Genomic DNA, 22,475 nt, shown 5'->3' on the forward strand with positions numbered 1-22,475 from the left:
AAACCTCTAAACCCTAAACCCTAAACCCTAAACCCTAAACCCTAAACCCTAAACCCTAAACCCTAAACCCTAAACCCTAAACCCTAAACCCTAAACCCTAAACCCTAAACCCTAAACCCTAAACCCTAAACCCTAAACCCTAAACCCTAAACCCTAAACCCTAAACCCTAAACCCTAAACCCTAAACCCTAAACCCTAAACCCTAAACCCTAAACCCGAAAACCCTAAGGGTTGCGTAGGGGAGTTCCGGTTTTATCTAGGTTTTTTTAGGGGAGTTCCGGATTTTGAAGTAGTAGCTAGGTAACTAGTTTGTAATATATCGGTACATATGCAAGTCTTGTGAAGTAGAATGGAATGATTATCGTGACTGAGTGATGCGTGTTCATCATGTGATTGAAGTTTGAAGTTTGTGTGGCGAAACTACTACATACTTAAATCTTCGATTTTTAAAAAGTCATGCTCTCTCCTTGCTTCGTTGAGCATAACGTTTCCTAAGTCCTTTTCTGCCATCTTCCAGTAATTCTTGACAACCTTGATGTTTCTCTCGCACTCTTGAACCGGATCTTCGTTCATCGGGAACGTGTCGAAGTAAATAACACCATCGTAATTGAATTTTCTCAAAACTCGAATGAACTCATACGCGCCGCGAGGATTTACGCTTCCAAACGATAGCCCGTCTTCTGCGCCTAGTTTTGATTGCACGGCATCGTTCAAGTGCACACCAAACAATTTTTCTCCTTTCATAAAAGCCATGGTTGCAGATTGCGAGGGATTCTCTGCGGCGGTTAAAACGTGCGCATAATCGAGCGTCAAGCCAAAGTTGGGCAAATTTACTTCATCGACTAACAATTAAAGACGCAAACGTATTCGGTATCAGCGAAGATCGACTGAGTGCATCCGTCGGTTTGAACTCGTACGATATCTTTCTAATCTTTGCGCAAGTCTTCGAATCACCAACAGCTGCCGTGTACCCGCTCACCAAATGCATCCACGACTCGGAAAAATCAACTTGCCCATCCTAATCATACCCATCAAATTGAAAGACACACAACCACGCGTTGAACTTTATCTCCCAATAACAAAGCAACTTCGCACGCATCTTTCAAGAACTGAACGGCTTTCTTACGAACTTCTTCGCTTGGGTTGGTGAACGCACCGTTTCTGAAAAGCTCTTTCGGGAAGCGCACGTTCAATCCCGAAACCTTCAAATGTAAACGCTCGACGATTTTCGCAATATTCTTAAGAGAACTTTTGGTGACGTGCTCTGGGAAATTCAATTCGACCAACGAAACACCTTCTATTGTCGCGTACCGTTCTAAAAGCGCCTTTGTTTCGAATTTCGTGACTTTTGGAACTAAATCCTTCCTCTCTTTCATCGAGTTTAATCGGCACACAAACCTATCTATCGTATCTATTTTCGGGTTGCTAAAACTATCTCCAAGAGGAGATGATACTTTCGTTCTCAGGCGGCCGTTCTTCTCTAAAAATTCTTCAATACTAGCTCTATTTGGCAATGAAGGTGCTGCACCCATCTTTTGAACTGCTAACGCACCACTCGCGGAAGCAATCTCCATTGAGCGCGTTATCGTATTTCCTTCCGCAACTGCAACGGCAAACGAGCTACGGAACGAGTAGCCGGCTGCAGTACAATCGACGACAAGTTCTGGATCCAACGACGCTAGCGGTTTTACAAATACAAACTCTTCATCTTTATCTGTGACGTAAAACGATCCTCTGTGACCCAAAGTAACTAGAAGTGCTTGCTTACCATTGCCTCTAGATTTCAATACGCCTTTGGCTGCTCGAATCGCGTCGTCATCGTTCTCGAAATTATATATGTTTACACCATAATCCGGAATCGATGTTGCGACTAGAGTTTCAAGCTCGCTCAAGTTTGGAGAAATAATGTCTACGCTTTGGAAGAGCGCATCTGAGACGCGAGACTGAGAGCCGCCGAGATCCAAAAGCACGATACGAGGATTCAAATCCCCTTTTTCTTTGAAAACCTTACTCGCTGCTTCACTCACGGCATCTGGAATCTCACGTTGTAGTAAAAGAACAGTTTTTGTGGAAGAAATAGAGTCACCATACTCTCTTTCATCATTTGCTAAGCACGTGCGATCTTCAGTCGAGATATCTGATGATGAGAAGACGTCCGCGAAGAAGTTTGGCAGAGCGCTTTTCGCCTCCCATTCGGCATTTGCGCCAGGGACAACGACGGAAGACGCGACGCCCTCCTTCGATAATAAAACAAAACCAGTTCCACTAGAAACGTTACGGATAGATTCAGAGTGTTTCAAATTGACGGAATACTCTTCAGAGAGCGTATTAAACAACCATTTTCCCTCTTCATCATCTCCAAACTTACCTACAAAGTAAACGACGGAATCTTGAGGACGCAGCAAACTCATCTTCGCGCCGACTGCTTGATTTGCGCCTTTCCCACCGAGCGCTCGATGGATGTTTGAATTGTACGCTCGCATAGTTTCCTCAGATTTAGGAAGTTCTGTGTGCACCGTAACATCGAAATTGACGCTGCCGACGACGAAGATTGCCGGTACGTTATTTATCAACCGCCTCGACGAACATGCGCTCTGCACTTCAGAAGACGCAGAAACGATACCAAGGAGTATAGAAGATGCAATCAATGCAATCATAGAGAATATCAAGCCATCATATTTTGTACCCTTTTGATTCAATTTCTGCATGATATTGATGGAAAGTTATTTTCTGTACGAGTAGAGAGCGCAGGTATGTTCTGTCGCTTTCAAAAGGTGATTTCGAGAGAAAGTTAGTTATCTTTTGGATTCTTGTAAATTTAACATTTCGAAACACTCTCCTCAGTTTTGGGATACAAGAACTTGCGCGTGTCTTCTCTAAACCATGGCTTACTACTGACAGGATTAAGAAGGAGGTGGCAACGAGAAAACCAAGCTCGCGTTCGTGCCGCCAAATCCAAACGAATTACTCATCGCCGCGTATCTCTTTGCCTCCGCCGAGAAGGAAATATCTTGAAGCTCTCCCGACGCGCAGCCGAGCAAAATGTCCGACAACGGTCGCGATAAACCAACCGTGGCGGGAGCTACGCCACTTCTTAACGCCAAAATTGTGAAAATGGCTTCGATTGCACCACTCGCACCGAGACAATGACCAGTGCTCGACTTTGTGGCGGAGATGCGCACGTTTCCCTTTCTCAAATGTTCTTCGCCAAAGAGCGAGAGGATGGCTTTAAACTCGGCTTCGTCGCCGATAGGCGTTCCGGTAGCGTGGAGATTAACGTGGGCAATATTTGTAGCAGCTAACCCAGAGTCAACTAAAGCATTTACCATGGCTAAACGCGCTCCTCTTCCATCCTCCGGAGGTTTTGTCGCGTGAAACGCGTCGTTTGAAGTGCCGTAGCCTCGCAATTCGGCATAAATCGTAGCCTTTCGTTTCTTCGCAGATTCGTAACTTTCTAAGACTAACATCCCTGCACCTTCCCCGATAACAAATCCAGACCGATTTTTATCTAAAGGTAAACACGCCGTCGAGATATCGTGAGCCATAGTGAGCGCTCTTACCGTGCGAAAACCCAGAATACTCACCGCATCTAAACAGGACTCCGCACCGCCAGCGAGCATCAAATCCGCGTCGCCTCTTTGAATCGTTCTAAAAGCATCCCCGATCGCGTGCGCTCCCGCGGCGCAGGCGGTAGATGAGCAGTGCGTCGGGCCGCGTAAGTTCCACGCAGACGCTAAATTGCCACTCGCGGCGGAGGCGAGCACTTTTGGTACGAAGTGCGGTGAAAGTTTCTTCTTCGGGCTCTCGTACAGTTGTCTCCCGGCGTTGGAAATATCCGAGACGCCGCCCATTCCGACGCCTATGGACGTACCAAATCGATCAATATTTATACTATCTCTACTACTACTACTACTACTACTACTACCGTCGGTCATGGCATGATAAATATTACCATCATTATCGATGATATTCGCATCTCGTAAGGCTTGAAACGCCGCGTCTCGGCTAAACGCGACAAAAGGGGCGACGCGATTTGCGTCGTCGTGCCATTTACTATCATCGAACATGTTTTCACCGGCATCCTTCTTGTTACCATTTTCGCTATCTTCTTTTATACTCCTTTTCCTTGGGACGTTGGCAACTACTTTAATGCCGCCTACGCTCGTCAAGTCTTGTTCGTGGATGTATTTCTTTTCAACAGTTCTGATGCCAGTTTTTCTTGCTTGGATTTCATTCCAATTGTGTTCCACGCCGCAACCTAACGGCGTTACTAAACCTAAACCAGTAACTACGACTCTGTGGTGTGCTCTGTGCGGTGGCGGGTCGTCAAATCCTTCCTTCAAGTGAGCGGTAGCAGAGTGAAAAAGTCTCTTCTTGAACGAGATTTTTGCGCAACTTTTATTATCCAAAATCGAAATGTTCACGGCAACAAAACACGACGACGACGACGACGACGACGACGACGTAACAGAGGACAAAGAATTACGCGAAGAAGAAGAAGAGCACGCGAGATTGTGACTGATCCTTCTGTTCGCGAGTGCCGCGAGTAGTGCCCTCTTTGTCCTCATGCCAGCGAGCGAAATGGCGAAATGTGTGTTTGGGGGTTCGTTTCTTTTTGTTGTTTTGTTGCCCTTTTGTTCCTTCCTCTACCTCTCACCGTCTCCCAAAAAAATTATTCAAAATCAACTCAACTCACACACACACCACAAAAAAGCATTCTTTGTTACGTGACGACACGACTCATTTCATTCGTCGAGAGACCATGAGCAACGATGGAAGCACCAACGCGTCCTTGTTCTTCGTGGCTGGATCGTGTGTCGGAATGCTGGTGCGTCGGTCGTTTTTTTTTATCTTGTTTGAATTAAATTAAATCACAACGAGAATAATAAATTCGTTCGTTCTCGTTCTCTCGTTGTTTGTTATTATTGTTTTTACTGACATCACGACGTACTCTTCTTCTTCTTCTTCTTCTTTTTACAAACGTTCTGGTTCAGGTTGCGGGAGCATCTGCGTACTATTACGCCAGTGCGATCAGCGCTTTGGAAGATAGACGACGAGAAATCGACAAAGCGGAAATGAGTTTACAGTTGAAAACTTTGTCAACCCCTAGCAGCTCACAACAACAACAGCAGACGACGCCATTACCGAGCGAGCCATCCACGCCAACTCAGAACAAACATCACCATCACGGTAGCAGCAGCGCACGAAAGCGCAAACCGTTTTCTCGGCTCGGAAGTGGTGGTGGGTCTGGAAGTAAAACAGGTGGATATAACGATTCCTCTTCCTCCTCTTCCTCGGACGAAGAAGATTCAAAGAAGCACGCCGATGAAAGTAACAGAAAAGAAGCTAAATCACGCGCGCCTCCACCATCGCCTCAACAGTTTAATTCTAGATTGGCTTCGCGATTAGCAAAAAACGAAAGCGATTTGAGAATCTTACGGTCGAATTCCGCGCTCGAACACAAAGTCGTCTTCAACGACGTGACCGATACGGAAACGGAGGATCAAAGTTTTAAAGACAACGACGATAGCATGTTACAAGATGATATGCTGTTATCGGAACAAGAACGACGCAAAGACTTGGAAGAAAATCAATTAGCTATAAACAGCGATAGTAGTAGTAGTAGCAGCAGCAGAGGAAGAGGAGGAGGAGAAGAAGACGAACGAGAGGATAACGTAAAGAAGGACAACGCCGGGAACGTTTTGCAGAAGAAGAATAAAAAAGATGCGCTAGGAAGAGACTCCTATGCGGAATCTTCGGATGGGAATTCTGACGCGCATTCGACCAGAGTAACGATAAGAACTGCTAAAGTGGGGACACCAAACGTTCCAATCATGATTAAAGATTCCAAGAAGGACGGGAGCGTGCACGGAGGGAAGATCAAAGTAGGGGAATTGGCAAAGCTTCGCGACATAACCGGAAGCTATACAAAAGTGCTTAGCCCAAGACGCGCGTCTATGAGCGACACGCGCAACTATTTCGGTAGTTCGGATAAAGTGCCATCGGAAGCTTCATCGCCTACAACCGCAGGCAGCGCTGAGAAGAGCGATGCATTAGATGCCGTAGGACAACAACAACAACAAAACGCAGGCACGCCTCCATCGCAAAGAATTGAGATCTTCGCGCAGTCAAAGTCTCCTTTATCCGTAGATATGAAGCCACAATCATCCGCGACTAGTAGTATTCTGAATATTGATGATGCGAGTGCTGGCCCGTCGACGACGCCATCGTATAAGAATATGCGAATGCGAACGCAACAGCTGCGAGAAGGAACAGCGCCTCCGTCACCATTTGGTTACGATACGGTAACGCTGCGCGAATCGAGCGAAGGTCAAACGATAACGGATGAATGCGAGGAAACGTGTTTAATGATAGAATATTGCATTGGATTGAGAGAGAAATATTTGTTCGAGCCGACTCTTTCGAAGGTTGGATCTCCGGTGATGGGATCGGTTGAAATCGAATCGAAAGAAGCGCTCGCTGCTTTGAAAACCGATCAAAAATTCAAAATGGTAGACGGTGTGGTGCGAGTCTTTTCAAAAGATGACGAACTGTTGCACGAACCACCGGCATCGGCGACGGCGTTCTTTCACGACTTGCACGCGTTAATGATAATTCAATCCGCAGGCCCGGCGAAATCGTTCTGTCATAAACGCCTCATGCTCACCGAGCAAAAATTTTCTTTGCACGTCATGTTGAATTCAGATGCCGAGTTTCTCGCGCAAAAGCGAGCGCCACATCGTGATTTCTATAACGTGCGTAAGGTTGATACGCACGTCCATCATTCGGCATGCATGAACCAGAAGCATCTTTTACGATTTATTAAATCAAAGCTGAAAAAAGAGCCGAACGAACTCGTCATTTATCGGGATGGTAAATATTTAAACTTAAAAGAGGTATTCGAGAGTATTGGCATGACGTCGCACGAGTTGAACATCGATACGTTGGATATGCGCGCGGATAAAAACACGTTTCATCGATTCGATCGATTTAATTTGAAGTACAATCCATGCGGTCAGTCGCGTTTAAGAGAGATTTTCATCAAGAGCGACAACTTGATTCGCGGGCGTTTTCTCGCGGAATTGACGAAAGAAGTGCTGACTGATTTAGAAGCAAATAAATACACCATGGCGGAGTATCGTTTGAGCATATATGGACGTCGCAAAGCGGAGTGGGATTCTTTAGCCGCGTGGGTACTCAATCACGGTTTGTTCTCGAAAAACATCGTTTGGATGATTCAGTTACCGAGACTGTTTAATATTTATAAAGCGCAAGGCACGATGAAAAATTTCCAGCAAATGCTTGATAATATTTTCATACCTTTGTTTGAAGTGACGATTGATCCTTCGTCGCATCCTGAGTTGCACCATTTTCTGAAAACTGTCGTTGGATTCGATATGGTTGACGACGAATCCAAACCCGAGAGACGACCGAACAAGCACATGCGCGTCCCGGAAGATTGGAACGTTAACCATAATCCAGCCTATTCCTATTACGCTTATTACGTTTATGCGAATTTGTATACTCTGAACAAGTTAAGAGAATCGAAAGGCATGAATATCATTACTTTTAGACCACACGCGGGCGAGGCTGGAGATATCGACCATTTGGCGACGACTTTCATGTTGGCGGAAAATATCGCGCACGGAATCAATTTGCGTAAATCGCCGGTTTTACAATATTTGTACTACCTGACGCAAATCGGTTTGAACATGTCGCCGCTTTCAAATAACTCGCTGTTTGTCGACTACCATCGGAATCCGTTTCCGTTGTTCTTTGCGAGAGGTTTAGCAGTAACCCTTAGTACCGATGATCCGCTCCAGATTCACATGACGAAGGAGCCATTAGTTGAGGAGTATTCGGTCGCGGCTCAAGTTTGGAAATTGAGCGCAGCGGATCTGTGCGAGATTGCCAGAAACTCTGTTTTGAATTCCGGATTTCCTCGAGAAGCTAAGAAACACTGGATTTCAGACAATATATTCAAATCATCCTCATCAAACGGTTTAGCTTCATCAAACGAAGGCGGCGGCGGAGGCGGCGGCGAGGACGAGGAGTTGGTGCTTCACGCGTTGGAGGCGAACGATATTGAAAAGACGAACGTTCCAGATTTACGTGTACAGTTCCGATACGATGTCTTAGAGGCGGAGAAGGGTTTGGTACGACGCGCGTGTGCTCAGGCTCGGGAGAAAGGCCGTGTTGTAAAAGTTCGTTAGTACTTTCGCCGCCGGTGAAATTTTTTTTACAACAACACCACGTCACCAACGACAAAATAAAAAGAATCAAATATACTTTTACGAATCAAAGTGCTCGGCTTTGTACTTCATCGCCGCTTCTCTGACGTTGTCAACGATAAAGAACGCGCCGCAAATTCTCGCTGTTCTAGCCGCACCACCTCTATAAAGCCCCCCAATACCGTGTTCGCTGTAGACTTGACCCAACGCGCTTCGGGCGTTTCGGTACGTCGTGGACGCCATGTCTCCTTGCATGCACGTCTTCGCCGTATCCACCGGGTGCGTCATCACCGCCGCCATGGTACCCGCAAAGCACGATCCCGCGATACGCGCGGCTTGTTCGTTCTCGCTAAAAAATGGGTGCATGGTTTTGATATGTTGCGTCGCGACTGGACCGACGCCCAAGTAGCCCGCGGTGTAAATCGACTCTCGCACCGCGCACGACGTGAAGCCGCGGAAGAGAGCCGCCATACCATGCTCCTTCGTCACGGCCGATAACGCTCCACCAATAGACGTCGCCAACTTTTGCTGTTGGATGACAACCAAATCCAACGGGGAATACAAGATGGAGCTGATTGCGCCAGCACCCATCGCTGCACCAATCTTCTCGTGCGCTTGCAACTCTCTCGAGGTATCGCCGGCTAAAATAAGTCTCTCTAAGCCACCGTTCACGGCCATTTGAAACGCAGTAATCGGCGCCACTGCACCTGCGTTAGCAACCACGCCTCTGTACCAACCTTGAATGTTCTTAGGCATCGGTCGACCATCTTGCGAAGTGATCTTATACGTGATTAAAGGCACTGTATTTTTAATATTTAAAGGAATATTTTGGAAATTTTTTGTCGTCAGCAATATAAACAAACCCGAGGCTGAAAAAGAGAGAAAAGCAAAAGTGATGATGTGTCTCCCCCTATCACACTCTTCTTCTTCTTCTTCTTCGTATGAAAAAGGAGATGTGATGAACTCGAGCGACATCAATCAGTCAGTCAGTAAACAATCATCCACCAATCAAAACGAAAACGTACTCTGTATGCCAGTTTCGAGGATACCACCGAGGGCACCGACGGCGAGATTCTCCGTGTCCGACAGCGTCGCTTTCTTCGTCGCCATGTTTTTGTTCTACGCGAGAGTAGATATTGGTGGATTACTCTTTTGTAACAAACAAGAAAAACAAACAAACTCTTTTTGCTTGCGTGTGCGTTTTAGTCGAGCGTCGATTTCGAATTTTGCAAATTACAAAGATATATGCAGAGAGTGTGTTTGTGAATAAACGGGCTCTCGAACGCGTAAGAGTGCGTCGCGACTGTGACGACGTCGCGCGAATGAGAAATTTGGTTTCTTTTTTCTCATCGAAATCAAAAACAAAAACAACCAACGCCACAAAAAGTGAAAAAAGTGAAAAAACAAGCCTCCGTGGCCGATTTTGAGGCCAGAAGCAAAAAGAAGAGATGAGACGAGAGAGATGAAAGAAGAGAGAACAAAAAGTCGTTACAGAAAAACAACGAATAATAAAACGGATAAAAACAACAGAAAGCATGTTGAAGAAAGTTGACGTGAGTACCCGCATCGCACCAGTTTTATCATCCTTTTAGAATACATAACTCTCTCTCTCTTTCACTCGCGCTTTTTAAACTAATCATCCACTCTCTTTTCCTGATAACGAACGACAGATACTCGTGGTAAACGACGACGGCATCGATGCGAATGGCATCAAAACGCTAATTCGAACGCTCGCGAAAGAAAAAGAGTTTAACGTGTGCGTCGTCGCGCCAGAGCGCGAGCGATCGGCGAGCGGACACTGCATCACAGTACACGAACCAATAGGAGTTAAACGATTATCGGATTACTATCACGACGACGCCTACAACGATGATGATGAAAACGAAAACGAACAAGCGAACGAAAGAAAAGAAGAAGAAGAAGATGATGAAAAAGTGAGATGTAAAAGTTATTCAATCACGGGGACGCCTGCGGATTGCTCAATGCTTGCGCTAGGCCCAGATTTGTTTCCAGAACTCATCAAATCGAAGGATGATGGTAGTAGCAATAACGATAGCAATGACGGTGTGGCATTTGATGTTGTTCTCTCGGGAGTCAATCGAGGCGACAACGCGGGTAAACACGTCATGTATTCGGGAACGGTCGCCGGTGCCCGAGAAGCCGCGATGAAGGGCCAAATAGGCGTTGCACTTTCGTTAGATTCGTATTCGAGAAGTGCCAATTACTCTGAAAGTTGTAAAATAGCCACGCAGATTGTGAAATCCATCGTATCGAGCGAAGAACGGAAGCGACTTTTGAGAGGTTTTGTCATCAACGTGAACGTCCCGAGAGATGGCGAAAAGATCAGAGGCGTAGAAACTTGCGCGGTATCGAAGTGCTCGACTATTCCGCTGTGGAAACGAGTCAAAGACCCTAACCCTGAAGTTTTATACGTGACGCACGACGACGGCGAGGAGGATGCGCGAGCGCCTTCGCCGATACCGTCTCCCCCATCTTCGCCTCGAAACTCTTTGGAAAGGAAAAGCAGTAAAATTCTTTCGTCGCCGAAGAAGCGCGATGAGGCTGGCGTCAAAGGCGGTAATAGCAAAGATTTTGACACGTCCGACTATTTTAAAACGAATTTGAACATCTCTGGTGACGATGAAAACGGAACGGCGCGTTGGAGAACGAGCGAGACGCGATGGTTTCGAAACGGGTTTGGTGGAACCGAACGCGACGACCGCGTCGGAATCGACTCGGAGCTTTTGAAGCAAGGTAAAGTCGCCATCTCGATATTAACAACGAATAATGCGTGCTTAACGGATCCAACGCTCAGATTCGACGTCAGCGAAGAGGATGCGGCGAGAATAAAACAGATTGGCGATGATATAGCTCGAGAACTAGCGAGTTCGTTGTGCCTTTGAGCGCATTTTTTTTACCGCGCTTGCGTTTATTATTTATACTTCCGAGATGTAAAGAAGGACTTTGGTAATTAACGATCAAGGTTAGATTATCTACTTAGTTGTCATGTTTAGTACCCAGTGATACTATTTATTATTGTCGTTGTTACTTGTGGATTTTAAAGGTGTCTAACGCTTCCGCGTGCTTGTTGGTTTCGAGAGAGAAGATTTCGTCCTCCTCTGCATGCAACAATAACAAACTTTTCGCCTCCTCCTTCGCATGTCCTCATTTTTTGAATTGTGTGTTGGTTATAAAGAAACTACTGATGGTAGTTGACAACGACGACGATATGTTAGAGGACGGTCGGCATGGCGTGAAAAGGGAAGAAGGAAGAGGAGGAGGGTCTCCTGCTGATGACAATACTAATACCAACACCAACAACACGTCGTCGTCGTCGTGGTCGTCGAAAAATGCAAAAGGAAAGAAGAGCGTTCCCGTGTGCGTGATGTTGCCTTTGGATTTAATTAACCCAGACTCTGGTCGATTTTTGGACGAAACGAAAGAGAAGTTATCGATACAGTTGGAAAAGCTGAGATCTGCGAACGTGAGTTCAGTCATGATCGACGTGTGGTGGGGGATCGTTGAAAACGAAGCGCCGGGAAAATACAATTGGGGTGGGTACAAATCACTCATCGAACTGATTATAAAATCAGGCTTGAAAATACACGCGGTGATGTCGTTTCATAGTTGCGGAGAAAACCCGGGTGACGGAGATTTCACCGTTAATTTACCGCAGTGGGTTTGTGATTACGCGCAAAGAGTTGACGAGAATATATTTTATTGCGACTCCAAGGGAACCCGATGTAAGGAATACATATCGTTATTCGCGGACGAAACGCACATCGGCACACCGCTCGGCTTTCATCACGAAATTCGCATGTTTCACGACGCGACGATGACACCACTAGACGCTTACGAAAACTTTATGCGCTCGTTCGCCAATACGTTTCGCGAGTACATTTTGAGTGGGTCTATTCTCGAAATTATAGTCGGTCTAGGACCGTGCGGTGAACTTCGGTACCCTTCGTACTCAACGTCAACCTCAAATTGGAAGTATCCAGGAATTGGCACTCTGCAATGCTACGACGAACGCGCTCGAATGTCGCTCGCGCTACACGCGAGTAAGTCTGGCGTCCCAAAATGGGGGGACCCACCTAAAAATTTGGAAGTTTTGATTAAAGTTGGAGAAAATTACAAAAACGAGACGAGCGTGGACGACCTCGTCAACGCAAAACCGAATGAGACGCAGTTTTGGACAAACGACGAGTCGACGTTGAAAAAACGCGATTTTGACGATCACGAACAGTGGGATTCAGCGTATGGTTGGTTTTTTCTGTCTTGGTACTCAAAAGAATTAAGTCTACACGCGGAAAGAGTTCTAACTCGCGCGAGAAAAGCATTGGAACACGTTTTAAAACCCATCGGAGATAATCCCCTCGTAGACGGTAAGAAACCGAAACGAATTTCTTACGAAACGTTACGGTACGAAGTCGACGTGGACGACGACGACGACGGCGTCGACGGCGATAACGATAATAATACTAATCAACAAAATAGGATAGATGGAGGACAAAAACAAGAGCAGTATCGTGCGGAGTTGTCGATGAAACTCGCAGGCGTTCATTGGTGGGCGAATACTCGAAGCCGAGCGGCGGAGTGCATTTCGGGAATGCACTGCTCCTCGAGAACGTCGAGAAATCCGAGAGCTGGAGTCGGATACGAAGATATCGTTAAGATTTGTGCAATGCTGGACGTTAATTTGACGTTCACGTGTTGTGAGATGAAAGATAATGAGTCCAACGAAGCAAGGTCTCGGAATTTGCACTCCCCGACGAAGCCGGTGCCGGCGCTCAATACAGGTGAAAATGACGAGTTGGAAGACGGATCTGCGCCTGAATATCTACTCAAGCACGTCTCCAGCTTGTGTTCGCTCTATGGAGTGCAACTTGAAGGAGAAAACGCGCTTTCTCGAGTCGATCAAGAGGCGTACGAGACCATCACAAAACACTGCAAAGGTGGGTACGCCGTTGAAATCATTCGAGAAGATGAAGACGGTTCGCTCACCGGTGAAGTTTCCAAAGTGTACGTCCCAGCGATGAAATCGTTCACTTATTTAAGACTGCACGATGAGCTCATCACGGATGAAGACAATTTCGAGCGTTTCAAGCGCTTCGTTGAAAACATGAGTATGATATAGAGCGAAAACATATAGTAGCAGTAGTATAATAGATATAGTAGCAGTTTGTACATTAGAAGAAGAGTTCACGGCGCCTGCATAAAATTGTTTGGATTTCTGGATTTGTCTGTTACTTTGTTTTACGAGCATTCGTCGTCGTCGTCAAAAGTTTCTGCGTTTTTGTCAAGAAGAAGAAGAAGAAACAGAAGAAGATATTATTCAAAAGAACGATGATGGAGACTTTGCAAACGTCGTCGTCGGGATTACAAACGACGACAACGACTCTCGCGCGCGGTAAAGCGTGCCGTCCAAAGCATCGTTCGTTGCAACATCATCGTCGCGGTCGTCTTCAACAACAACCAAAAATCGTTCACATCGTAAAAGCCGACAACGATCATTCGTCGTCGTCTTCCAGTTCGCACACAGAAGGAGAAAAAGAAGGAGGAGAGGAACAGGACGTTTTCGCGGAGACGAGGAGGGAAAACGCGGATAGTGCCTCGACATCCGAAATAGAAGAAGAAGAAGAATCAACAGAAAATACGAACAACAAAAAGAAACTTTGGGAGTGTTCGCAGTGCTTTGGAAACCAAAGCGTGTTAGTCTCTCAGTTGCGAGATGTCTCGGAGGTTTTAGCGGACGGATTTGGGAAACCAGCGGACGACTTACTCAACGGTTTGATGCAAAAAACAAGATGGAGCGCGGGGAATTTCGCGTGCGTCATCGCTCGACCGCGCGGCTCGCAACCGTACAAACCGTCCAAACGCTTGACCACGAAAAGCGTGCGCAGAAAAGGAGCGACGGCGGCGGCGGCGCAGGCTTCTTCGGCGAATAAAGACAAGAAAATGTTTCGAGACGGTAACGACATAGTCGGTGCGTGTGACTTGACTCTCTTGCCTGCGTTTGGTCCGAAAGCTTCCAGAGAGTCGCGCGTGAAAAACGGGGTAAAGTTACTCCGACTCTCCAACGAGAGTAACTTTTTATACTTGACTGGAATGACGACGCGTTCGGCCAATCGCAGAATGGGCGTCGGTAAAGCACTGCTGGAAGAGTGCGACGTCATCGCGCAAAAGATGGAAAAGAGTCGACCAAAATGCATAGCTCTGCACGTTGCGAAAAATAACGCCAACGCTATCGGTCTTTACGAGAGTTGTGGCTATAGAATCGTTTCCGAATCAACAATGACAACGACAACGACAACAACAACAACAAATGATGGTAGTGGAGGAGAGAGGAGTAGTACGGGTAGTAGCGGGAGTAGTGGTAAAAACGACGAGAGCGGCGTGCCGCCGACGACGAGTCCTTCCTCTTTGGGCGATAAGTTTATGCAGTTTGCGAATAAATTTGGCGGCGGCGGCGGCAACGGTGGTGGTGGTGGTGGTGAAGAGGAAGTCCATTTCATGGTCAAATGGATACGACGAGACGTGATCGATGAGAAAGTGAAACGAATGGACGAAACCGGAGTGTTGAAGGAGATACCGACCTTGTGATTTACTATTAAATTTTTATTTTACAGCGCACCACCTTTTTTAAAATTTTTCAACTTTAAAGTTTTTCGTGTTTTTGGGGCAGAAAAACAAAAAGGTTCCCACAACAAAAAAAAACAAGAAGAAGAAAAAATTCACAAAAACCACACAAACAAAAAAGCTCTCTCTTCCCCCGCGGCTCGCTCGAATTTCCTTCATTGAAAAGAAGTCGCGCGCGCTCTTAGAAAGAAGGAAGAGACTTTTAACGACTGATACCATCGAACACAAAGCAGTAACAACACAACAACCGAAAGAAGAAGGATTTGTCTGTTTTGACGATGTTTAACAACAACGAATCTCAGTTTGATCCGTCTTTCAAGCACTCGAGTCGATATTCGCAAACAGCGGCTCGATACGGGAAAGCAGAAAATGGGCCGCGACCGGGGAGTGATGTTGAAAACGGAAACTGGGCGGCGCAACAACAGTCGATGAACTTGATGCAAAACGCTCCGCCGGCGATTAACACCGGCAGAGGAAATGGAAACGCTCACGCTGGTGCTTCGAGTGGCTCGTACAATCAACAATATCACCAACAACACCATCAAGATCACCACAGGACGAATTACGGGACGAACCACGGCGGACGCAGTCCAAACGGCGGACAAATGGACGAAAGTTTAATCGACCGAGATTACTTGCGAGAACACCGCGAAGGTCAAGAAAGGTTTCGCAGGAACACGTGCATTGGAATTCTTGGGGCTTCCGTAGTCTCTGTTATTGGGTGTTACTCCTACTATGGCGTCTCGCAAGGGAAAAGCGCCGGCGCGAGCTTTACGTCTCTTTTGCCATGGTCGTCTTCCGACGCGGCAGACGATGATTACTCCGCCGCGACGTCGTCGTCGTCGAAGCACCACCACCACTCTTCTTCTAAGAACGATTCTGGCGATGATTACGACAAAGCGCCCCTCGAAGACGACGACGAGGACGACTCCGGTAAGACTTCTTCCAGAAAGAAACACAAGGAACTCTTCTCGAAAACATCCAAACTCGTCGATAACGACGAAGCAGATGGCGAAAGCGAAAGCGATTACGACGGATCGTCCTCCTCGAAGAAGTCGAAAAAGAAGAGCTCCAAAAAACACGGGGGCGATGATTCGGAGGAAGAGGAAGAATCCGGCGAGGAGGCACCAAGCGAAGACGAACAAGCGCTCATTGATTCTGTCACGCAGGATTTGAAAGAGTCCGTGAAGAACGCGCAAAAAGCCAAGAAAGCGGCAAAAAAGATTGGCAAAGCTGAGAAGGAAGAGGTCATCGATCCGCGAACAGAGATTGACGCCACGAGAGCAGAGCTTCTCAAAAACGCCGGTATCGAAGAGGAAGAGGACGAGGCTACCGGTGAAAAGAACGAGAAATTGTTGGACGGTGAAGTCGATCCTTTAGTTGCCGGTTTGTTGACTAAAGACATGCAAAAAGCGGAGGAGCGCATCAAATTAGTCAAAGGCACGCATTCTCACAACAAAAAAGAAGCGAGAGAAGCGGAAAAGGCTTTGTACGAGTATGACGCTAAAATTGAAATGGAGAAGGAAGAAAAGATTCGCAAGAAGCAACAAGCTGCGATTGATGCTGAGAAGGCGAAATACGAAGAAGCTGCCAGACGCGAAGTCGGAGAACAAGAAAAGAAAAACAAAATACACGCGGAAGAAGAGAGAATGAAGATGGAAATTGCCAAGGCGAAAGCGGACGCTGCGACGAAAATTGCCATGGCGAAGGCCAACGAAGTTTCGAGCAAAGCCGCGGCGGAAGACAAAGTCATGCAAGAGATTGAATCCAAGATGCATCCGAAAGAAGATGAAGACGATAAGACGCCAAGTACTTGGAGTTTGAGTTCTGATCCAATCGACGGTGCTCGCAGTGATGACGATGTCGACAACTTTGTCGAGCAAGCTGAAAAGGAAGGCGCGCACGTGTCCAAAGAAGACAAAGAAACATTAGAAGAGGCACAAAGAGAGCGCATGGTTGCCGAAGAGCAACTGATTGAAGCAAAGATGGAAGCTGCTAAAGTTCAAGCTCAAGCACAAGACATCATGAAGGCTGCCGAAACCAGAGCGGCTGAAGCGGCTGCGGAAGCGAAGAAGGAAGCGCAAGCCGAAATCGACGCCGCCAAGTCGGAAACCGAGAAAGCGAAAGCTTCTGCTCAAGCCCTTTTAAGTCATCAACAAGCGACTGAGGAAGAAAAAGTCAAGTTAGAGACGGACTTAGAGAACGAAAAGTCCAAGGAAGGAGACATTGCGAGAGAAGCTGCTATTTCAGCTGCGAATATGTTGCAAGAAGGAAAGGATGCCTCGGCGTCAACTTCTGCTTCCGCGAAGGGGGAGGAAGAATCGCCTGCCACAACTGAAACGGAGACGGAGATCGCATCGGCGGAAACCACTTCAGAAAATGCAGTCGTGGATGACGAGAAGTTACCGGAACCTTGGAAAGCCGTGTTAGATAGCGATTCCGGGAAGACGTACTATTGGAACACGGAGACGCAAGAAACTTCGTGGGACAAACCATCGCGAAAATAAGAAAAATTGTAGCCGAAAAATACTTCTCACGAGTCCGTGAAATGAAATGAAATATGCCCTATATCAAGTATCTTAATACGAATGACAACATAATATCTATTTTCGATTTATCATATTAAAATCCTGGTAAGACCGAGAAGTCAACCATATCCTTCGGCAACGATGCAACCGAGTCTATGAGGTCTAAGCGGTTTTGTCGCGTCGGTAAGTCTTCACAGTTCACGAAAACGTCTTCGAAGAATCGTGTCGAGGAATCCTCCATTTCTGCTAAAGCTTCAATCAAAGATGCGATGCTCTGGTTGGCTGCTATTTTGTCGCACGCTTTCTTATACGTGTTAAAGAACTCGATTTCCGCTTCCTCCACGAGCAAAGACTCGTCTATTTTCCCACTCGGCGTGAAATCTTTCTTCCCTCTGATGAGTTTCGTCGGTCTCGATAAAACGTTCTTCGCCTTGGAAAAGGTGTTTGCGTCCTTCATTGCCGCTTGCAATTCTGTTACCGAAGCGGACGCTCTCGCAGGGTTGAATCCAATATCCGTGTTCAAAATTGCGCGAACGGATTCAACATCATTTCCTGCGTCCACTAAGAGTTGTTCTAATCTTCTTTTCGTAAACTCCGCGCAGTCTTCCATCGCTTTGTCGCTTACATCCACGGGCTGTTCACTCTTTGCAAGTCCGAATAACGCTCGAACATCTCCACCTTGTGTTTGAAGATCGTTGTTTACTAACGTTTGGACGAGACCGTACGCAGTTCTTCGCAAACCGAAGGGATCTGCCGTCGCTTTTGGTGCTCCAACGACTGCAAATAATCCAACCAAAGTATCCGCCTTGTCCGCTATGGTCGCCACGATACCTGGAGCCGTGGAAGCGATTAAATCTCCCGAAAATCTCGGAAGGTTTGCTTCAAAAATAGCTTTAGAGGTCGTGTCGTCAAGCTTGTCACACTTTTTCGCGTAGTGTTCGCCCATCACGCCAGCGAGCGATGTGAGCTCCATGACCATGGAAGACGCTAAATCGGCACGAGCTAAACGTGCGGCTTTCGTCGCCATGGCCACAATTGAAGCGTCATCGCCGTATCCCAACGCCGCCGCGACCTTCGGCGCGAGATTCTCGGCTCGCTCTGTTTTCTGCAGCATAGAACCTAATTCGGTTTGAAACGTTATGCCTTCCAACTTTGGACGAAGCGTCTCTAAACTTTCCTTGCAGTCGTTTTCGTAAAAGAATTTAGCATCTTGGTACCTCGCTCTTAATACAGCTTCATTTCCGGATTTTACGGCCGAAACATCGCACGGTCCGTTCGCAAACGTCACAAAGTTATTAAGCAAGTCACCGCTTGTTTTGTTCTCGACTGGGAAATAGCGCTGGTGCTTCTTCATGACGGTAATTAAGACTTCTTTCGGTAAGCTCAAATATTCCGCCTCGAATTCGCCCAAAACCGGTTGTCCCGCTTCCAACAAATTCGCAACTTCGTCTAACAAGCCACCACTCTCTTTGTTGCCTTCCGGGACAACGCCTCCGACTGATTCTGCTAAAGATACCGCGTTACTCCAAATTTCATTTTTGCGCGCTTCGATGTCTGGAACGATTCCTTCTCTTTCCAAAAACGAAAAGTAGTCTTGGACGTTGGTCAGCGTTTCCTCCACCGGCGCTTCCAATCCAGGAGGTCGCAAACCTCTCGTCGTATCACTTGAAGTAACACCGAGCGCAGAAAAGGGTATTATCGATTGACCGTGGCACGCAAATAACCAACGCATAGGTCGTGAGAATGCGTTGTCTTCGTTCAACTGCCAGCGCATGGTTTTGATAAACTTGATGGATTCTACGACTTTTGGCAACTCGTCGCGCATAACTTCAGAGGCAGATTTCCCGACTGCTTTCACGTTTGCCCACACGTACTCGTCGTCCTTTTCGAGTTCTTTCTCGAGATCGACCACATTGTTTTTTGTGCAAAATCCGAGCAAAGCTTTGGTTGGAGTCACTCCGTCTTCCTCAAACGCTCTCGAAAGCGGAGGACCGCGATTCCGCGATTCTTGATCTGGCTGTTTTGGAGAGAGGTTTTTTATCGCGACGGATACGCGGCGAGGCGTACCACCAACTGAGACGCTATCGTATTCTAGTCCAGATTGCTCTAAAATGGAATTCATGGCGAGCTCGACTTGATGAATGCACGAAACAACATCGTGAGGCGGCAACTCTTCGGTACCAATTTCAAAAACAAAATCAGCCTTCTCATTCGGGAGCTTTGATTCGTCTATGGGCGCAACAGGTTTCGCGGCGTCGTTTTGCTTGTTATTCTTTTTCTTCTTTTTTTTACCGTTGTCATCTTCTTTGTCGTCGCTTGATCCTTCGACTAAGCTTCCGAGCGGGTAACCTAACTCTTCGCGTCTTTCGACCCAAAGGGAGGCAATATTTCTCGCCAAATCACGCATGGAGGCAAACAATTTCTGTCTCTCCGTTACGCCAACCGCACCACGAGCGTCGAGAATGTTAAACGCGTGAGACGCTTTAAGCAACTGGTCGTACGCAGGAAGAGGAAGTCTGTTTTCAATCAGCGATTGCGCTTCTTTATCGGCTAAATCAAAACGCAATCTCTGATTTTCCACCGAAGCTACGTCCATGTTGAACACGGACATTTCGTATTCGTCCTGTAAACGCATTTCGCCGTACGTTAAGGAATCATTGTATCTAATATCTTTGAAGTGATCCACATTTTGTAAAGCCATCAAGACGCGCTCTAGACCGTACGTGATTTCAACCGCAACTGGATTGACTTTCACGCTACCGCATTGTTGGAAATACGTAAACTGCGTCACTTCCATGCCGTCGAGCCAAACTTCCCATCCCAACCCCCACGCGCCTAAAACTGGACTTTCCCAGTTATCTTCCACGAAGCGAATGTCGTGCGCTTTCGTATCTACGCCGAGCGCTTCTAAGGAGCCTAAATAGAGTTCTTGCGGATTCGCCGGTGCTGGTTTTAAAATCACCTGAAACTGCGTGTGTCTTTGTACTCGATTCGGATTATCCCCGTACCTAGAATCATCCGGTCTCACCGACGGTTCCGGGTAGCACACGTTCCAAGGTTCTGGTCCTAAGCAACGCAAAAACGTCGCCGGGTTCATCGTTCCCGCGCCGACTTCAGTGTTATGCGGAAGCCAAACTGCGCACCCTTTTGAGGCCCAGTAGTCTTGCAATCTATTGATTGCTTGTTGAAACGTCGGCGCGTCTGTGTTCACTCCCGCGGCGGAGGAGCTTTTCGCAGGTGAAGAAGAAGGAGGAGTTGAGGCTGAAGCTGCAGCTGCATCCGAAGAAGACGCAATCGCGCGCGTTCTGAACGACGACGATGAAGCAGAAGAAGAAGAAGAAGAAGAAGAAGAGGATCGTTTTGTTGCGGTTGTAGTCGCCGATGAGGTTGAGAACGACGAATTCATCATCTTCGCGCGCATCGTCATCCTTCCTCCGCGGTGGTTGAAGGAGGAGAAAAGAAATGGGTTTTTCCAGGAAGAAGAAGACGTCGTCGTCGTCGTCGTCTGAATCGTCGTCGTTCTCAACGCGCGATGAGAAGATTTTGCCGCAGCAGCTCCATTACTCTTGTTCACGAGCGCATAGTGCGCCAGGCGTAGCATCGTGTTTGACCCGCGGGGCGGAATAGTGTCAGCAAATAGACACACCGCGCGCGAACGACGACGTCGCAATTCTTTAATAAAGCAAATTGAGAAGAAAAGATAAAATACTCGAGAAGAACAAACGAAAAGAAGAGGGAGACACTTTTTGTTCGTTCTGTTCGAAACAAACTTTTGATTTGCAAAATTAGTAGAGAGGATGAAAGGCGTTGGTTGCTACATGAATAGTATTATTAGTATTAGTATTACACATCATCATCATCATCATCATCATCATCATTTCAGAGAAGACTCACGCTGTTCCAACAGTTAATCCAGGACCAGTTTTGAACATGGCCAACTTGTAGGTGTATACAGTCACCGGTCTTCCCGCGACGCGCATAAACGTTTCGTCGGCGTTGCCGTTTCCGGAGGAAAACGGAGTCAAATAATCTAAGACGATTTGCGTGCACACGATGAGTGGCTGTCCGGTTTGCGCGTCTTTCTGGTCGCGCCACAACCATTTCGTATACGTTCGCGTTCTTTTCACGTTCGGGTCTGTCCCACTTCCTTCGTAATCGTTAAAAACAACCTCTGCGAGTTCACTCGTTTCGAAGCGGCGCTTTCTCGAATCGTCCTCGGTTTCCGACCGAGCGGTGACTTTGAAAAAAATCGTCTTTCCATCCGCCAACGAACACTTCATGACGTTGGGGTCGTCTAAATTCCAATCTATGTCCGTAAACACGGAGCCGTTCTTGACGTTCATAGTATACTCAGCTAACTTTTCCGTATTCCAAGCTCGGTCTAATATGACTTCGTTCCTCGAGTTTCGCACGAAACGTAAAGGATACGAGGTAGGCCTACCGACATCATTCTTTGCTCTGTTTACGCTTTCTATGTTTGATACCACGTCTGCACCTTCTGGTAAATCTACATCCGTCAACGTCGCGTTGACCAGCCATTCGCCTTGAAAGCTTTCCGGAAAAGTCAAATCTGCCGGGCCTCCACCGCCGAAGCTCTCCCACGCGTCGCTTATAAATCCGGATTCAATAGCCTCCGCTCTGTTTGTCATCTCGTCGCTTCCAAAAACGCTCGCCACGACGAATACTGAGGATGACCTGAATAAAACATCCCTTCTCCTCCTCCGGTGCAAACTTGTCGTTCCATTCGTTGCGTGTCTTTGTGCATTCATCCGTGTTCTTTTTACTACTCCATCTGCTTTTCCTGTGTCGTCGTCGTCCTCGTCGTCCTCGTCGTCCTCGTATCCAAAATCTTCGAGAGCGCGTTTGAACGAATGAGAGAAGGAGGAAGAAGAAGAAGATGATGACGAAGAAGAAGAAGAAGCGGTAATCGTGCGGTGGTGCGTTTTAAGACTTCTGCTCGCGCGCTTGGGCTGACTACGCCCCCCCGCAATCGATGAAGACGATGACAAAAGTTGATGACAAAACGACATATTTTTTGTCGTCTTCTTCTTCGTCTCGTCAACTGTCAGGAATTTGA

At 47.0% G+C, this 22,475-nt stretch overlaps 10 protein-coding genes across 10 annotated transcripts; 5 read left to right on the plus strand and 5 right to left on the minus strand.

The window, feature by feature from the left end:
• Positions 1–423: 423 nt before the first annotated feature.
• Positions 424–2,708, minus strand: Bathy02g00010 (ribokinase; the record flags this gene model as incomplete). The annotated part of the gene is made up of 3 exons (XM_007514524.1): positions 424–842; positions 889–1,018; positions 1,050–2,708. 3 exons carry the CDS (start codon positions 2,706–2,708, stop codon positions 424–426), a joined length of 2,208 nt encoding a protein of 735 aa, XP_007514586.1.
• Positions 2,709–2,903: 195 nt separating this feature from the next.
• On the minus strand, positions 2,904–4,568 carry Bathy02g00020 (beta-ketoacyl-acyl-carrier-protein synthase II; the record flags this gene model as incomplete). Its single annotated transcript, XM_007514531.1, has 1 exon — positions 2,904–4,568. One exon carries the CDS (start codon positions 4,566–4,568, stop codon positions 2,904–2,906), a length of 1,665 nt encoding a protein of 554 aa, XP_007514593.1.
• A 507-nt stretch (positions 4,569–5,075) lies between these two features.
• Positions 5,076–8,213, plus strand: Bathy02g00030 (AMP deaminase; the record flags this gene model as incomplete). Its single annotated transcript, XM_007514686.1, has 1 exon — positions 5,076–8,213. One exon carries the CDS (start codon positions 5,076–5,078, stop codon positions 8,211–8,213), a length of 3,138 nt encoding a protein of 1,045 aa, XP_007514748.1.
• Positions 8,214–8,291: 78 nt separating this feature from the next.
• On the minus strand, positions 8,292–9,341 carry Bathy02g00040 (mitochondrial carrier family; the record flags this gene model as incomplete). Its single annotated transcript, XM_007514837.1, has 2 exons — positions 8,292–9,031; positions 9,257–9,341. The coding sequence occupies 2 exons, from the start codon at positions 9,339–9,341 to the stop codon at positions 8,292–8,294; spliced, it is 825 nt and encodes a 274-aa protein (XP_007514899.1).
• A 425-nt stretch (positions 9,342–9,766) lies between these two features.
• On the plus strand, positions 9,767–11,134 carry Bathy02g00050 (stationary phase survival protein SurE; the record flags this gene model as incomplete). Its single annotated transcript, XM_007514709.1, has 2 exons — positions 9,767–9,784; positions 9,902–11,134. 2 exons carry the CDS (start codon positions 9,767–9,769, stop codon positions 11,132–11,134), a joined length of 1,251 nt encoding a protein of 416 aa, XP_007514771.1.
• A 326-nt stretch (positions 11,135–11,460) lies between these two features.
• On the plus strand, positions 11,461–13,368 carry Bathy02g00060 (beta-amylase; the record flags this gene model as incomplete). The annotated part of the gene is made up of 1 exon (XM_007515010.1): positions 11,461–13,368. The coding sequence occupies one exon, from the start codon at positions 11,461–11,463 to the stop codon at positions 13,366–13,368; it is 1,908 nt and encodes a 635-aa protein (XP_007515072.1).
• Positions 13,369–13,580: 212 nt separating this feature from the next.
• Positions 13,581–14,834, plus strand: Bathy02g00070 (predicted protein; the record flags this gene model as incomplete). Its single annotated transcript, XM_007514654.1, has 1 exon — positions 13,581–14,834. The coding sequence occupies one exon, from the start codon at positions 13,581–13,583 to the stop codon at positions 14,832–14,834; it is 1,254 nt and encodes a 417-aa protein (XP_007514716.1).
• Positions 14,835–15,148: 314 nt separating this feature from the next.
• On the plus strand, positions 15,149–17,377 carry Bathy02g00080 (unknown protein; the record flags this gene model as incomplete). The annotated part of the gene is made up of 1 exon (XM_007514891.1): positions 15,149–17,377. One exon carries the CDS (start codon positions 15,149–15,151, stop codon positions 17,375–17,377), a length of 2,229 nt encoding a protein of 742 aa, XP_007514953.1.
• Positions 17,378–17,492: 115 nt separating this feature from the next.
• Positions 17,493–20,819, minus strand: Bathy02g00090 (glycyl-tRNA synthetase subunit alpha; the record flags this gene model as incomplete). The annotated part of the gene is made up of 1 exon (XM_007514595.1): positions 17,493–20,819. One exon carries the CDS (start codon positions 20,817–20,819, stop codon positions 17,493–17,495), a length of 3,327 nt encoding a protein of 1,108 aa, XP_007514657.1.
• A 469-nt stretch (positions 20,820–21,288) lies between these two features.
• Positions 21,289–22,428, minus strand: Bathy02g00100 (predicted protein; the record flags this gene model as incomplete). The annotated part of the gene is made up of 1 exon (XM_007514436.1): positions 21,289–22,428. The coding sequence occupies one exon, from the start codon at positions 22,426–22,428 to the stop codon at positions 21,289–21,291; it is 1,140 nt and encodes a 379-aa protein (XP_007514498.1).
• Positions 22,429–22,475: the final 47 nt, after the last annotated feature.

Source organism: Bathycoccus prasinos, assembly GCF_002220235.1.
Source record: "Bathycoccus prasinos genomic : Chromosome_2".
Lineage (NCBI taxonomy): Eukaryota > Viridiplantae > Chlorophyta > Mamiellophyceae > Mamiellales > Bathycoccaceae > Bathycoccus > Bathycoccus prasinos.